This window comes from Neolamprologus brichardi, chromosome 14, assembly GCF_056152115.1.
Source record: "Neolamprologus brichardi isolate AB-2024 chromosome 14, ASM5615211v1, whole genome shotgun sequence".
Classification (NCBI taxonomy): domain Eukaryota; kingdom Metazoa; phylum Chordata; class Actinopteri; order Cichliformes; family Cichlidae; genus Neolamprologus; species Neolamprologus brichardi.
In genome coordinates this window covers 5587004-5604639 of record NC_142117.1, presented here as the reverse complement: position 1 = coordinate 5604639, position 17636 = coordinate 5587004, and the positions used below count along the sequence as shown (strand labels likewise).

Here is a 17636-nt window from a genome sequence, read left to right as displayed (position 1 = left end):
ATATTTATTTTCACCTTGTAAACCTCGAAATGCTACAAAATGTCAATATAAATTAATCAAGGCACATGTATTTGTGTGATTATTAATTTGACTTATTTCCCAAGTCTGACTATTTCGACCTATGGTCTACGCCCGCTACAATAGTTTCGAGTGAGACTTTTAATTTGAAAAGACCGGAGCACACGTCTGCTGGCTAAGGCGGAAGTGGAACAACGAATGGACGTGTCCAGTGTGACCGTGTAGATAACTTTAATATTTAACAAAACATTTGCTTTTTGTACCACGAATATATACTCTTACCATCTTATCTCGCATCCATGATGTTCAACAGACAGACGAGTCTCTGGATGGGTGATGTATGTTTGAAATCCATGTTTCTGTGTGTGATCTTAGCTTAGCTATGTGTGGCGATTGCTAGCTAGGTTGAGTTAGGGTAACCTACTACTTGTAAAATATTGGACTAAACTGAGTTCCAGTGTACACAGTTTGAAAAGATTTGGTGTAACATAATTCAATAATACCACATATTAACGATTAACGACGACAAGTCATCAAACAACTCTAATGTCTACGTTATTGTCTGTGGCCAGGCTCCTCCTCGTATTGTAGCGAGCTTTAGCAAGTAATGCGAGCTAATCATTAAAGTTTAAATATAACGCCAACAAAGATTAACAGATTAAGCCGTAAAAAGTGCCACACACAAAATTATTCTCTAAACTCAAAGTTGGTAGAGGGTTAAGCAAAAGGACAATTTTTTTTAGTTTGAAAAAAGAAAAAACAACAACCTCTGTCTGGAGGCGCGCTGTGCCTGTGCTAAAGACACACAGATGATCGATCAAATTTTATTTGTCACACACACACAACCATACACAGTATGACATGGGGTGAAATGCTTGTAGCTGTGCAATGCCCGACCATTAAATGACAGAAAAAAGTTTTACAGTATTTACAATTTACAGGTTACTACAAAAATTTACAAATTAACTTAGAAATTTACAGTAAAAATGTGCAAATAGCAGAAAGAGATTATAAAGATTATAAATTATAGGAAGTTTAATCAGTTTTAATGGTTGTGCATTGTGACTTTTGCTGTGGGTTTGGGCGACATCAAAATCCCAAATGTGTCGCTTTTTGTCAGTCATGTTAGTTAGTTGTGCCTTTTCTCATGTGATTTCGAAACCGCTTAATTACATAGGAATGCTAAAATGAGGTTTAATTTGTTTATTTGGTTATTTTTACTAAATATTCTGTAGTAGCTTCTGTAGTAGAAACAAGTGGCAGTTAGGCTACGTTCACACTGCAGGTCTTAATGCTCAATTCCGATTTTTTTGATCAAATCCAATTTTTTTTTTTGTCTGCTTGTTCACACTACAAATAAAATGTGACAGCAAACGCGCTCTAGTGTGAACGCTCAAAGCGGCCCGCATGCGCAAAAGAAGACGTCACACACAACGCGCTCTGTTTAGACCCAGAGCAAACAGTATTTGACTGATGGCCGTTAATATAAAGACTTGTTTCGGACTTTACGTTTCCTAATTTTGCTTTAAGTTATAAAGTTATTTTGTTATTTACATATGGCCTAATAATGATCCTTATTGCTGTTTTAGAGAGGAGCGGTGCTTCAAAGGATAGTTGCAGATTTCTGTCAGAATCTGCAGATTATACAGTACAAATAAAATGTTCACGTTTCTCCAACGTTGTCTTCCCAACAGTTTCACTAACATCTACACTGGATGGCCAGGAAGCGTTCACGATGTCTTCTCTGGCGCTGATAATTGGCGTCTGTCTTGTGTCAGTGATGTAAAAGACGGTTTTAATGCGACATGACCATTCAAACAGCAGTCGCTTTCTAAAACATCGGATATGTATCGGATTCAGTACCACATACCAGAGTGACCCAGATCGGTTTTGAAAATATCGGATTTGTGCCGTTCACACTGTGAGACCATGATCGGATATGGGTCGCATAGGGTCAAAAAAGTCGGATTTGATATGCTTTCACCTGCAGTGTGAACGTAGCCTTAGAACAAAGAGCCATGCTTTGTTGCATTGTACTGTATTACTGCGTAATAACATACAGTAAATCATAAATATGCATTGTATTATATTGCACAGAACCTAATGTGCTGCATATGATGTTTCTTTGTATTTGTGTGTAGCTCGACCCATATATGGATGAGAACTTCATCAAACAGGCCTTTAGTGCTATGGGAGAGTCTCCATTTGGGGTCAAGATCATCACTCACAGGATAACAGGGTAGGATATATGCATCAGCCTAAATGTATATGTATTAACTCCACTAGACCACTGAAGTTGTGCTGTGGTATCTGCACCAAGATGTTACCAACAGATCCTTTAAATGATGGAGGCCACACCTCACAACTTGCAGAACTTAGACTTGTTTGTCCAGCACATCCCACAGATGCTTGATTGGATTGAGCTCTGGGGAATTTGGGAGCCAAGTGAACACCTCAAATTCATTGCTGTGTTCCTGTTCCTGTTATCAGGGCGCATTATCCTCCTGAAATAGCCACACAGCCATCAGGAGAAAGAGTTACCATGAAAGGTTGCACACAGTCTGCAGCACTCATTAGATAGGCGGCAAGTGTCAAAGAGACATTCACATGGATGGCAGGACCCAAAGTTTCCCAGAAGAACATTGCACAAAGCATTACTCCACTCTCTCAAATTCTAAGCGTTGCCCATTTCTCCTGCTTGTAACACATCAACTGTGAGGACAAAATGTTCAGTGGCTCCCTAATATATCACCCACCAACAGGTGCCATGATGAAAAGATAATGAGTGCTATTCACTTCATATGTTAGTGGTTAGTGATATAATGTTATGCCTGATCTGTCTGCGTTTTTCCCGCCTCTTTCTCGTTCAACACTAAAAATAGCTAACTGTTTGTTCTCTTGTGCAGCGGTTCAGCAGGATACTGTTTTGTGGAGCTGGCAGATGAAGCGAGTGTGGAGCGGTGTGTCCAGAGACTCAACGGGAAACTGGTTCCTGGATCAAACCCGGTCAGTTCTGTAGTGCAGTTGATATTTACTCACATATATTATTCATCATTATTATTTCATCATAAATACAAAAATATTGTTGACATGTAATACCGCCTTCCTTTTTCAGTAGAATTATCAAACAGTACTTAACCGTTGATCTGTGGATAGTGGAGCTCAACTAGTCTTGGTCCTGCTTTGTTAGGACAGAAACACAGAAGTGTTAGGTGCTTAGGAGTCAGTTTAACATCCTGTTGTTATTGTCTCTGTGAACACACCAGATTTTTGTTGCTCTTAGTGCCGTCACTGCGATGATTTCCCTGTCAGTTTAAACCAGTTTTATCAAGAAGCAAAACTAGTTAAACATCATGTTAAGTGCAGCTGTCTCATACTAACTGCAGAGACGGCTGGTCCAGTTAAGTCTGGTGATGCAAGACAAAAAAAGGCATCCCATCTTTCAAATTTCAGTTCCAAGTGGTTTGGGAAGTTGTGAGCTTTAGCTGCTTGCTCCTTGGTTTGAAATGCGTTTGGCCCCGTGGGCTGGCCAAGCTACTGGGCTCCCCTGTTCACTGGGCTGTATCTGCTGCTGAAGGTGGCTAAGAGGCTTGTACATGAATGTACTTTGTTTGAAGCTGGTGAATAGAGTCTCTGGTAGGAACTAACTGAGGAATGGGCTAAAGGCTGGTCTGGGTGGTGGAGGTATGTAAACCCAAATAACAACCATAGTAACTCCACTTTTTATTTCCAGCAATATCAGTGCTATACTACATGTCTTTGGTGTGTCTGCCGAGCTTAGTGTGTGTTTTTTCTCTTCCTTTGTGCAGCCCCGGAAGTTTAAGCTAAACTATGCCACCTATGGGAAACGGCCAGAAGCAGGGTAAGGCTTTACTTCCATTCAGTCTTTGTTTGCTACATAACTCCAAACTTTTGGAGGCAGTTTTCTGTAGAATTTAGTTCCTCCAGCTAACTTAACTCTAGCTGGAGGAAGAGAGGGCACAGAAAAGAGGAACGAAAACAACGGATGGCAATCGGGGCAAAAAATAAATGAGAACAGAGAGAAGATAGAAGTTAATGACATGCAGCAGTGGCAACAGGTCCATACATTTTTGGACAATAACAGTTTTCTATTGATTTATTTTGTTTTACCCTCAGCCATAAAAGGCTGCTGGGGTGTTGCCATCACCTTGCCAGGTGGGTGGGTGGGCAACATGGGCCACCCAACCTGAGAATGAAGCACCGTAGGAGTTTCAAATTAAGGCCTCTGACCTTGAGGTCAAAAAATCTGGTGAATGCAATAACTCAAGAAGGAAGTCATCTAGGATTTTAAAATAGATACAGTAGGTATATAGTAAAATGGTTGTAATTCATAAGCGATTAACACAACACTTCACTTGAACACCTTGAATTAAAGCTGAAAGCCTCCACGTCAATCACATTTTGATTTAAAATCCACTGTGGTGGTGTGTAGAAGCAACGTGACAAAAAAATGTCCATAAACTTCTGGCCCTTATTGTATAAACAGTGAAAGCTGAGGGTGACATGCATCATGGGAGGTGTCCAGATTATATTATAGGTAGGAAATGGGCAATTACATTTTTATAATCTAAAACTGAACAAAGTTGTTCCGTAAATTATCCAGCTTCCAATACACTTCCTGTTTAAATACGAAGGATAACTTGCATAACAGACCTTATTAACCCTCTGGGGTCCAGGGTATAATTGGCCCTTTTTGACTACTTTTGATTTTACCTCTGTATTTCACCTTTAAAATATGTTTTTCTTGCCTTGTTTGGTATCATTATTTTCAGCACAACCACAAATATTTGAAATTTGAGTTATTTTTTTTTATTTTGGTATACTATATTAGCACAGTTGATCTGAATTCAGACAAAAAATTCAAAATCCGAGTAGAAAAAAGTTGTATTTTTTACTGTAAAACCCACAAACATGTGTAACGAATCATTTTCATAACTTGAAATGCAAATAGAAATATACATTTCTAAAAATTATGCACAAGTTTTGCAAACAACAAGGTTATATGGTACTATTTACCTAAAAATGCAGCCAAGGCCTCAGGCGTCTAACTGACACACAATACAAGACAATAACTACACAACAAACTAACTACAGCCTCACTAAACACGCTAAACGTCACTAATGTCTCACATATGAAAACTCGCTCTCTCTCTTTCTCTCGCCCGCTTTCCATCGCAGGTGTCACTCCTAAAAACTTCCCCTCTCCCTAAACAACCAAATGTCACATGTTGCCTTATCATGTTTTTGATTGGCTGACATAGTAAACTCTAACACCAATAGGGAAGGGGTGTTTTTTCTTTTTCTTTTTTCACTCGCAAGCGGAGAGTGTTTGCTAGCGCTGTCTGTAGAAAACGCAGTTTTTACCGTTCTTCCCGCTGTAAACACCACTGTTTTGTTCAGAAAAAAACATCGCGTGTATTTTTTATCATAACTCTGGTTTTATGTGGCCCATTGACACAATTCAATTCAATTCAATTTTATTTATATAGCGCCAAATCACAACAAAAGTTGCCTCAAGGCGCTTCATAGATACAGAGAAAAACCCAACAATCACATGACCCCCTATGAGCAGCACTTTGGCGACAGTGGGAAGGAAAAACTCCCTTTTAACAGGAAGAAACCTCCAGCAGAACCAGGCTCAGGGAGGGGCGGGGCCATCTGCTGCGACCGGTTGGGGTGAGAGAAGGAAGACAGGATAAAGACATGCTGTGGAAGAGAGACAGAGGTTAATAACAGATATGATTCAATACAGAGAGGTCAAAAACTTGTATATAGTTTGAAGTTCGCACTTTCGACCCAAGTTGAAATGGAGACTCTGACGTGCTGCATCTTGTAGCTGTGTCGTCTTAAATTGGTCATGTGATTTTGACGTGCCGGCGCATCCGGCAACCCCAGAGGGTTAAGTGGGATGTGGGCTAAAGCAGTCAACATATCAGTATATCAGTCTATCACACTGAGTAAGAATATTTGATCTTCTCTCAGGCCAGAGTTCTCAGTTTTCGTGGGCGACTTGGCTTCTGAGATAGATGACTTCCAGCTGCATCAAGTTTTTAAGAAGTACCCTTCATGCAAAGGAGCCAAAGTAGTCACCGACCAGTACGGATACTCAAGGTACGTCAGCGCATTGAGGTGCACGTGACAGCAGCAGCAGTATTATTCTGTTTGACTGTGAATTTTGTATTTCTTCCTATAGTATGATGTATTGCCTTCTTGTATGAATGTTGTAAGAGTATACTGTAATATTTCTTTTCTGTTTTCTGTGCTATAATAATGATTTGGATAGCAGTGCTATGGACGTTGACCATCAGTGCATCTTCATCTATTTTCGGAAAAAAAAAAGGCTGAAGAAATGTTTTCTTGCCGTCTTAATGCTAAAACTATTGTTTTCCCCATATAGGCTAAGCAAGAGCAACTCACAATTCAAGTGATGCTACCTCATGTTAAAAGTAAAACAACAAGTTTCAGTTCTACCATAATAATACCCATTATATTCTGTTTCTCATTATAAGTGGCTATTAAATGCCAAGTATGGAGTGTGCGTTGGCGGTGCAAAGGAGGCGTAACTGTTCTCTGACTTGCAGAGGCTATGGCTTTGTCAAGTTTGGAGAGGAGAGCGAGCAGAAGAAGGCGATCGAGGAGTGCCAGGGTACGATGCTGGGAGGAAAGCCACTCAGGCTCAGTATTGCTGTTGCAAAGAGGTAAGACCCAGACAAGGATAAGAGAGACTAGAATAGAGAAAGTGCCAAAGAAAATGGGACAGAGGAGTTTGGATTCACCTGAACTCAGTTTTATTTACTTGGTGCTAAACCACAACAAAAATCACCACAAGTGATTGTATATTGGTAGGCAAAGAGTCTACAATAATGGAGAGGAACACCCCAACATTCATGTGATGGCCTATGAGCAAGCAGTTGATGATGGAAAGGAAAAAAAAACCTTTTTAACAGGAAGAAAGGAAGGAGAACGCTGGCAGAACCAAGCTCAGGGAGGGCCATCTACTACAGTCGGTTAGACTGAGGGGACAGAGAAAAGCAGTGGGAGGTGGGATAAAAGACACTCTGAGTAAGAGAGTCAGAGTTTAATAATGACCAATTGTTAAATGCAGAGTGCTTTATAACCATAGAGAGGGAAAAGAGGTCTAGGATGATTGTAGCACAAGGTCAGTGCTGGGGAATAGAAACCTGGGTTTTTTCTTATTATCAGGTCTTATTTGATAGTCTTTTAGTAACCAAAAGACTGAACTAAAATCCACACTTTAAAATTCAATCTGCCTCAAAGTCAGCCTGACTGGAAAAATGCAGTCATGTAAAATGAAAGTAGACCCTCTTTCAATTTCAAGATTTAGGACATAATAACATAATACCAAGTCTTAAAATGAGTAAATGCAACCTGAGATGACCAACAATAATACTCTCATAATTTACAAAGAACTATGATAATAATCAAATAGATGTAGTTAAGTGTGACCACCTCTGTAAAAGCAGATGTTTTGGCAGTTTGCTGGTCTGGAGAGTTCATGTGTGTTTTAGCACAAAGCTAAGAAGGTCTTAGGGAAGCAGTTATTGTTGTGCATCAGTCTGGGAAAGGTTAGAAGGCCACTTCAAAACATTCTGAAGTCAGTCATTCTCAGATTATTCACAAGTTTAAAATATTCAAGACATCTTCCCAGGAGGAGACCAGTCAAAGTCCAGACCTTTGGCTCTGTTTTTGCTAATTGACATGATGCAGTATGCCATGTGTTACTGGTTTGATGTAGTGTTTACCTAAACTTTAACACCTGCTAAGGACCCGGTTAGGTTTATTATATAGATATACTTTTTACCATTACCGTATGACTGATTTATATTTGATTTGTCTGTAACAAAAGTAAAGTCCAGTTTACTGTTTCAGCATGTCTACACCTTTAAATCCATCCAGGCTGCTCTGAGACATGTTTATTCATGAAGATCTTTCATCAGATAACCTTCAAACAAACCAAAAATTGTTATTTTTGTTGTTTTACAGCCAGAAGATGAGCAGCTACCACGGGGGCCAGGGCCAGAATTACCAGAGCAACTACAACCAGACTCAGTCTGGTTACTATGGCAGCCATAGCGGTGGAAACCAGGGTTACTATTCTCAGTGGGGGGGCTACGACCAGTATGGTGGCTACAACAGTACCGGCTACAACAGCGGCTATGGCAGCGGCTACAACAGTGGCTACAACTACGGTTACGGAGCTTATGGATACCCACCACCAGGTCACATGATGCCACCACCTCCCATGGGGATGCCACCAATGTCCACAGACATGTCAGGAGCCGTAGAGGTGAGGGGAACACTTTCACACCAGTGCTTAAAGGAACACTGACATTTCAGGAAGTTAGCAAAGCTTAGCAAAATGACTTTTAGCTGCTAACCTTTGCTAAAGAACAATCAGCTTCCTTCCAAAAGTTTAAGATTTACATCATTTATCATGTTATATAGAATGCTCACAAGTAATTCATCCAAACACCAGCTCTCTTTAGGGCCAATTGAACAAAGCAGCTTCAGTGTAGACAGGACAAGTGACACTGCTGAGTTAACTGACTACAAAGTGTACAGACGTGAAACTGTTGATCTTTCACTGCCAAGTGAAAATGTTCACTGAAACATGTTTACTGTAAACACCCAGTACACGTAGCACAGCTGACACATTGTCCATGTTTATATTGTGTTAATTAGTGTCATGTATTATCACATCCAGGCAGTTTTCAGATTTATTTGCATGTTTGAGAAAGTAGTTCTAATCCCTGATGTCATTCTGCAGCAGAGCCATGTGGAGGCTGAAGACATAGATGAGGATAATGCAGAAGGTAAGGCTGAGTCACATAACATTAGGGGAAAAAATCTATCCAGAGAAATGTCGGAGACGCAGAGTGAGGATTTGCATTGTTTCTTTTTTCTAGAGCCCATTCCCGAGTGTGACGTCGACCTGTGGAACAAAGATTTCATGCAGCGCAGCGAGGAGCTCTATGATGCCATGATGAATAGTCACTGGGAGGCTCTGGACTCTGTTGACTCCCCCATCCCCTCATTCTCTTGATAATGCCCCCCCCCCCCCTGAGATTTTTCATTTTTAAAAAACGTTTTTTGTTTTTTATCCCCAAAATCTTAACGACACACTGACACCTTCTAGAGGCCAGCTTTCATTTCCTGTGTCAGTTCTCACTAAGACTGAGAATACAAACACGTTCCTCTTTAAACACCTAAAATATTCACAGACTTGTCTGTAACATTTACCATGTTAGCAACAAACAGCAGGTCAGTCATTCAGTGAAGCTGCTTTGTAGTTTACACCATCTGAGGTGCTGCAGCTGACCAGCGCTCAGAAGCTGTAGTACTGCAGGCTTGAGTGTCATCCACCACCACTGAATTATGCCACTGAGGAACAAACTGTAGTTATTTGGTGATGGAATGACCAGCAGATGCACATTCAGCAACGTTGAGATCATCTGCAAACAAAAATGAAAACCATGCCTTTATTGTCTTCTGTCATGTACTTCCTGTGAGTGCTTTGTACATACACAGCATCGATCCTTCTCATCTTTTTTTTTTTTTTTTTTAAATGAAGGAATTCCTGTCTTTTAGAAAAATTTCTGATAGATTATTGAACTCATTTAGTTGAAAACTGAGTTTACACCCTACAGAAAAACACATAAATTGGAAACGTTATCTGTTTTTCAAATAAGAAGCTCACAATCTTTTTATGTGCTAGATGAACGAGACAAACTCCCAACATGTTCGAGTGCTGTGAAAACTGTGTAAGGACTTTAACGGCTGATTTGATGTCAGACTTCGAGGCAGCCATCAACTGCTCTTTGATGGCTGAAGTTTTGTATATATTTTCTTTCTGGAGATGTTTTATCAATAAAATGAATTAAGGTGGAAAAATGTCTCTTGAGAGTTTGTCTGTACAGCCAATGCTGGAAGGAATGTATTAAAATATACAGCAATAATAAAAATGCTGACATTCAGTTGTCTTCTTAAACTATTTATTTGATACAGAAGATGGGCGAAGAAACATCGATATTACCCACTGGCTTTAAGTCATAATATGGCTACAGTAGTGTTGGTAACCGTATTTGGACTAGAGGGTGGTGTGATAAGTTATCAATAAATAGTAGTTTGCTGGGTTGCTACATCCATGAACTGCATTTTGTTCTTGAAAAGCATAATATAAATAAATCTTACATATGTCAGGACACCTGTGAGCAATGTTCCCTCTAATTTTTCACGTGTCTGAGCGAACACACAAACTCCCTGAGCGATCCCTTGGAGCACTGTGAGCGACATCAGACGTGTGCTCTGTGGTCACGCCGGCATCTAATCCATCCAAGTTACATGGTTTATTAAAATAATCAAATTACAGCGTTTACATTTATGTTAGACTACTTTTAATTAACTGCTTTAGCCCACTTACAATAAAAATTAATAAATAAATCTTGTTCATGAGCTGTGTAGTATGTTAACACTATTGGAAGTAAAAATAACTTCAACTCCAATTTCGAAAACACAACTTACTTTTTTTTATTTATTTATTCTTTATAAAGCTCTGTTTTGTATTATGAGTCTGTGGTCTGGGAGAGTCCTGTAACTCTCTGTCTGCAAAATACACTATATAATGACCAATGTTGGGCAATTAATTATATAGTTACTTCTTCAAAAAAGTAACTCAGTTTGGCAAACAAAGTTTTTTGCAGCTATTTTTTTTAAACGCAGCCAAGGCATTTTTTTAAATAAACATTTCAAACTATTTACAGAACAATTAGCTGTTCTGCATCAAATCTGATGCCACACAAATTATTTGTGCCACTCCAAAAATATTTCTGTCCACTATGAGATAAAGGAGAACAGCCTGATACCTGCAGGCCTGACAACAGGAGATGTGTGACTCCTGTAACACCTGTAACATCCAGCAGTCGCCTCATTGTTCTGACACACACAACAAATCTACTGTAATGGTTGTACACGTTGTCATTAACGTGGCTTCACTCCACATCAGCCATGTCACTTTGCTAGCTAAAACTCCGGTGTCGGCACATAAGGACGCTGTCATAGCCTGTCAACAACGTTGATTGGCTGCGTATATACGCATCGGCTGGACTATGGGATAAGGTGGCATCGTTCTAATCCCATATGGGAGCAGCCAGTCACCTACTGTCTAGCACTGCAAAACATGATTGTTGAAGTATTAATTTTAATTTCAATTCAGGTTAGTTTTTTTTTGTGCGCAACGCAGATTTTCTGTGCGCAGAGACCGTGCCAACAGTGCGCAATTGCGCACGTGCGCCGCTTAGAGGGAACATTGCCTGTGAGTCACACAAGGTGGGCCAGTTAGGAAAAAAATAGAAAAGAAATGTACCCTCTGTACAAGGAAGGAAACTTAACTAGAGGAATATAAGAGTTGGCTCCCGAGGTTGCCATTTGTTTTGGATCCACGGTTGGAGGCCTCAATCGCCTTAATCTCTCTTCTGTCTTGTTTTTTGACCCAGTATTAACCATTTTTGAAGGGTTAATTGCGAAATTATCAGCGAGCAAGTGTAAGAATTTTACACACCTCTAACAATGAATAGGGGTGAATCCTAAGCCTTAGTATAATTTTAAACATATGTACATATACATAAACCTACAAAGAGCAGTAAACATCAGAGCAGGTGATTACAGCCTGTACACAAAGAAAATCTACTGGCACTCTGAATCAAACTTTTGACTTCTTTATCCACCCTGCATCACTATGCAGAGTGGAGGAGTTTATTTGGGCTGGCCTGTAAGAGCAGAGTGAAGCAGAAACCGGTTACACCCTAAGGGCCAAGGCCCGATCACCAGATTCTTTCCCCGGAGCTCTCTCCCAAGGCCTACGGAGCCCCGTAACCCTATTCCAGACAATGCTTTGTGCCTTCGTTTTTTGTTCACCTGCCTGATTCCTTTGGCTTTGGGTATACTGAGCTTTGACTTTAAATTGCCTCACGAAAGCTTGTTTTAACCTCCAACAGTCTGAATGTTGTATTTAAGCCTTCACACCAAGTCAAGTTATTTTGACAGTTCTTTCCCTTTTTCACTCCCATCGAAGACTATTAAATATATTTTAGATAAAGTGATCATGCATTAGCATAAGTTAAAATCAAATAGAAGTTATATCTATTAAATGAGCACAAGATAATAAAAAAAACTGTCAACAGGAGAAATAAAGTCATGGAACTAGACTTTCTTCCAGTGAAAAAAATTCCCTGTAAAAATGGCTTCGTTTAAAGTTTGCTTGGTCATCTAGTCAGATTTACTGCTACTGTTCATGTTATATTCTGTTAAAAATAACAAACAAGTACAAATACTTTGTTCCTCTATTTCAGTAGAATTTTCAGGTATCTGTACTTCATTTGAGTATTAATTTTTTTCATTTTTTTAAAATTCTTTTTACTTTTACTCCCTACATTTTAACACAAATATCTATACTACCTACTCCTTACGTCTTCAAAACAGGCTCATTACTTTAGGTTCAACTGTATCATTTATAGCGATTATACTATTATTAAAGTATAAAAGTATAAAAGTGGGCGGCACCAGTGATATTGTAGTCAGGATCTAGCTAGCGCTAAAGAGAAATGAGAAATTTCTACACAACATAATTTTTCTACAACATTTCTATCAGCTCAACAAACATCACCAAAAACACAGACTGGAATTTATCATGTTTCAATGAGCAGTTCTTACCATTAAACATAACCTCTCTTCCTCCTCTCCTGTCCTTTCTTTTCTTACATCTTTCTCCATCTCTGAGTGAAGTTAACTCTCTTTCTTTTATCTCCTCGGAAAAAAAAAACGTCAGCTGGAGCTTTGGCTAGCGACACATTCTGTAACAAACTGCACACAAAAATAATATTCAAAGGTTATCTGTGATTTTATCATTTTGAATCACATATTTTATCAGTATATGATGTATTTTGATAAAATATTTATTTTTTATACTGTAAATTTCCTGAAAAAGAAAATATACAAAACAGTATGACATCAAGGACCCATGGCACACAGCTTTGCAGGTACTTTATGTTTGTTTATGATATTTCCACACGGGGCTACCCCAAAGTAGCCCCTACAGACTTGGTCAGCAGTCTAACAAAGCGTGGGGACAAGAACAAGAAGAACTGGAGCAAATGGTACTACTGTACCATGCACTAATTATGTCTTCATCAACTGTTTCATGAACATTCAGGGTAGTTATGTGCAGGATAAACAGGTTAGCTTGCATTAATCTGGTGAATTTACAGTAAAACACTGTGTTAGCCTGATACTCAGTGGCTGTAGTTGTCAGTGTAAGTTACATATAGTGTAGATGATGGATTTGCATTTAAGCTGATGATGCTTAGATTCATTCACTGAATGAATTCATCCAACTGTCTAGTATAAAGGCAACATCCAGTATACTGTTAGTGTAAGAAATGAAACTCCATGAAACTGTTTTGTTTGTTTTTCTTTCTTTCTTCCCCCCTTTCTCACCGTCTCTTCTCCCCTCTGTTTTTTTTCTCTCCCTCTCTTTCTTTCATTCTTTCTCCCTGTCCTATCCCCCAGTCATGTCTGTCCCGTTTGTAGCAACCAAAAATAAAATAAATACATAATTATAATAAAGGTCAATCAAAAGGACCAATATGGCAAGGCCATGGTGATCCACTTGGTAAAATAAATCCGCTTGGCATCTTTCTTGGCCTCAAGACAACAATTCTGATGGCTAAAGATCCAAACGGGGCACAAAAAAAAGAAAAAAAGAAATGAAACTCCACCGAGATGGCTGTGAAACACATGTTGAAGTCAGTCGTTTAAATCCACAAAGAGCAGCAGCTAAGCTGATCACAATTTGTCTACTAAGAAAATCTACTCAAGCTTACATTCGAAATTATTGTGAGTGTTAGCATTTTCCCCACGCTGAGCCAGTACAACAGATCTTAGTGTTCCCCCACTTGCCAAATCTCACTTTACATTCTTTAAAAGAAAAAACTATTTTACTTATTGTGTCCTAAACAACAGATTCAAGCTGGGTGCATTCATTAGAATATAGATTTGACTAATATGTGTATTCTCATGTACTAATATCATTTTAATATTATATTAACATAGTGGCAGGTCCAGTTATCGATGCATAAAAATGGTTAGTAGAATTGTCCTTCAAGGAGCTGCTTTTCATTTTCTTTTTCTCTTGTACTTGAGTAAAGAAGTTTAATCACTACTCTTCAACTTTTACTGGAGTATTTTTTTAATGCAACTATTGTACGGTTACATTGTAACCTTTGTTCTCTGAGTGAGAGACTATCTCTGCATTCTGTTACATATTCCATATGTACGAGGTATGACGCCACGGCCAATGGGGGTCCCGTACATATGGAATATGTAACAGAGTGCAGAGATAGTCTCGCTATGATAAAGAACTGAACTTCTGCTTTAGAACAGAATGTCTATATTTTGCCACCTCTGGCTACAAGTGACAGGACTGTAGCTTTTGGCACTTCTTCATTCCTTGAAGTCCACAGCAAAAATGTCTCTGTAAATCTGCTTCTGTGTTCTCCATTTGTCTTTCCAGTGCTGGATTGATTTGGCTGTCACACAATTCTAGCTTTCAAAGGAAGAGCAGATGTGAATCATCGGTTGTACGTAACAGAAAAGGCAAATAAACATATTTGACATGAAAGAATTAAGAGGTCTGATAACCCACACTGTACATCTGTTTCTTTGGAATTCAATTTATTTTACAGTTAGTTCTCAAATGTTTGTTTGTTTGTTTTTAAAGTTAATTACAGTGATCGTGATTCAGTTGTTTCAGTTGTGCATCCTCCACATCATTACCGACAGCCTTTATGTTAAGTAGTCCCAAACCAGGCCTCCCGGGGCAGTACCAGCTGGGCCCCAGGCGGTACCAGCCCTGATATAGTCCTCTCCAGCTGAGACAGCCAAGAGCACCCCCCAGCAGCTGGGTGGGGAACTGAGGAAAGTAAGCTAAGAGACAGAGCAACAAGAAGATCCAGAGCCAGAGCAGGAGAACACAGAACAGAAAGAGGATTCTCAGCGGGGCATCTGAGATTCCCCCGAGGCTCAAATAAGGTCCAAACACAGCTGTTTCCTCTACAAGCAGCAGGCAGCAAAGGCAGAGAAGGAAAATGTCTTCAGAAACCTCATATCCCCTCCACAGCATTCCAGCTTTCAGACACTCAGACTTGCTCTCCCCCTCTCGCAGCACCAACAGAGTCTGGCCATTTGTGACCACTGTTCCAGCTTCTAAAGGTTCGTAGCAGCTTCCTGTGGCATTCTCCAGGAGGTCCAAGAGTTTGCAAAAACCAAGCCATAGTCCACCGGCCACCGCAAGCCGTGAGAGGTGGCGGATGGAGAGAGACAGGGAACGACGGATGGAAAAGGAGAGGAGGAAAACAAAAGAGCCAACAAAGATGCAGGTCCAACCCCAACCAGAGTGCAAGAACATCCTGGAAGAAGGAGAACAGAGATGAGAGCAGTGGAGACAGGACGTGATGGAAGAAGAAATTATATCGACTGAATATGAAATATTAAATATCAGGACAGAACAAAGTTGACAGGAAGTGTAACAGGAAGCAGTCTCACCTGTAGAGGAAGTGACTCTTCTTGGCAAAGATGCTGTGGTGAGACACCCAAAGACTCAGCATGGGACCGAACATCACCAGTGCTGACAACAACAGGTGGAAGTGCCGCCGGAACAAGGTGGTACCCATAAACCTGGCTGCCAGGTCTGTCAGGACTACAAGGACTGTGCTGAGGAACATTTGGACCTAAATGCTGACTGAATTTCAAATAATATACAAAAGCCACCTGCTGCTCGCTTTGAATGCAGCAGTGTGTTTGTGCAGATTATCCACCTCAGACACTACAGTGTTCACCGTTTCATGTGATGAATCTGTAATCCTCTACAGAATGCATGTAACGCTAACCACACATTACATTTGCAGAAGAATTCAAGAAGAAACAAGAAGAATTCACCATCTTATGTAGTCCAGGAGATAGTAGCAATGACCAAACAAATGCAAATGCACAATAAAGTCACTGAATTTGGGGAAAGAAACTGCAGTTTTCAAAGATTAGATCCATTGGAGCATGATTATTAATGACGATTGATCCTCCAGAAATCCACTGTTGCTTAGGGATGTGATAAAAGTCCACTAATGTTAGCTGCTGTGATGTTAGTATTCACTTCCAGGGATATGTATGAATGAATTGACAACTGGCTTTTGACAACCCATGAAATCCAGCCCTAAAATTCTTCAGTCCAGCAGGCACTTCTACTGAGTCAGGGAAGTTTGCTGTTCTCCATTCACAGCTTTAGTTCAGAGCTGAGTGAGCTTCTGTTGAAGAAGTTCTCTCCTTCCTGGTTTCCTGCCATGCGACTATGAGACTGTGCGTTTATCACTGGTCACGCCTGCACTGATTCTTCAAAAATGCTCAGGGACATCCCATAGTTGTAGCTCCAGAATACTCTTCTGCTATCTTCAGTGTAACAGTAGCTTCTCCCTCAGTGCTCTTGTCATTCACAACCACCCAATATGTGCATAGTGTGCTCTTACCCGGTCATATGTATCCTGGGCCTTGAAGGTGTCACATTGCTCATATTGGAGTAGCTGAAGGTCGAACCACTGACATGGATTCCTTGACAGTAAGATGGATATCATAGGGTTTCAGGTTATTCACATTAATGCAAAGCAAAGTTAAAGGGTGAGAGTAAACTGAGCAATGCTGACTTGAGCAGCGTCATGAACCAGAAGTGACATCAGTTAAATTAAATGTGTCACATTATGTGTGTGTTTGTATGTGTCCTGGTGTATTAATAGCTATAACCTTTGTACTGTATCTGAGCTGAGGCTCAGCTGCTGTAGAAGTCTGTCTCTGTCAATCACTTGCTGTCCTTTCTCACTCTCCGCAGTCTGCTGTCATTCTGTTTCATTTCGTTTCTTTAATTGAGCCAAATTGACTAAGGCACTTCTGTCCTCTCAGCACCCAGTCACTTAAAGTCCACAGAGCTCTCTCTGTAACAATTTCTGTTATACACAGTGATCCTTCAACTCTTAGTGGCTCTTACATCATACCAATAAATGGCATTATTATTATTATTGTTATTATTATTATTATTGTTATCACGTTGTACTGTTGTGCTGTTTTAGCATCTAAATAAGTCCAGTTTTTCTTATTTGTTTCTTATAATTTCATCTGCATTGGTTGTTATTAAGTCTTTGTTTTTGTTTACTTTTTAAATATATAGCTGTTTTGCTTTTTGGTCAGATTAATTTTCAGTTATATTCATACTCCATATCAACTGTATGCCATTCTGTAAACTTCACTTTCATTTTAAGCAGCACTAGATCTTTCCTGCTTAGCAGTCTCAGTGTTGTTGCATTAATCACTTACAGTCAATAGCTTTGTCTTCAATGTAGACTTCATAGAAAATTAGTTCTGATAAATTCAATATTTTGGGAAATACATTACATAACTGTAACCAGCATCTCATGAGCAGGCTTTGTTGATGAAATCCATGACATGAAAGGATCTGAATCACACTTTTTGATACCTGACCA

General features: G+C 39.7%; 2 protein-coding genes across 3 annotated transcripts; one reads left to right on the top strand and one right to left on the bottom strand.

Annotated features, from left to right (window-relative positions):
- Window positions 1–187: 187 nt before the first annotated feature.
- Window positions 188–9943, top strand: trnau1apb (tRNA selenocysteine 1 associated protein 1b). The gene is made up of 9 exons (XM_006803544.3): window positions 188–356; window positions 2160–2257; window positions 2925–3024; window positions 3828–3880; window positions 6022–6150; window positions 6621–6737; window positions 8044–8347; window positions 8828–8873; window positions 8967–9943. Exons 1-9 carry the CDS (start codon window positions 318–320, stop codon window positions 9101–9103), a joined length of 1023 nt encoding a protein of 340 aa, XP_006803607.1. The 5' UTR covers window positions 188–317; the 3' UTR covers window positions 9104–9943.
- A 3599-nt stretch (window positions 9944–13542) lies between these two features.
- Window positions 13543–17526, bottom strand: fitm1l (fat storage inducing transmembrane protein 1, like). 2 transcript variants are annotated; one of them, XM_087850682.1, is made up of 3 exons: window positions 17470–17526; window positions 15658–16713; window positions 13543–15521 (listed from the first exon to the last, which is right to left on the bottom strand). In XM_087850682.1, the coding sequence occupies exons 2-3, from the start codon at window positions 15834–15836 to the stop codon at window positions 14834–14836; spliced, it is 867 nt and encodes a 288-aa protein (XP_087706808.1). In that variant the 5' UTR covers window positions 15837–16713; window positions 17470–17526; the 3' UTR covers window positions 13543–14833. The 2 variants fall into 2 exon arrangements, with proteins under 2 accessions (XP_087706808.1, XP_006803623.2); XM_006803560.3 differs by lacking the exon at window positions 17470–17526 and having other exon boundaries at window positions 15658–16822.
- Window positions 17527–17636: the final 110 nt, after the last annotated feature.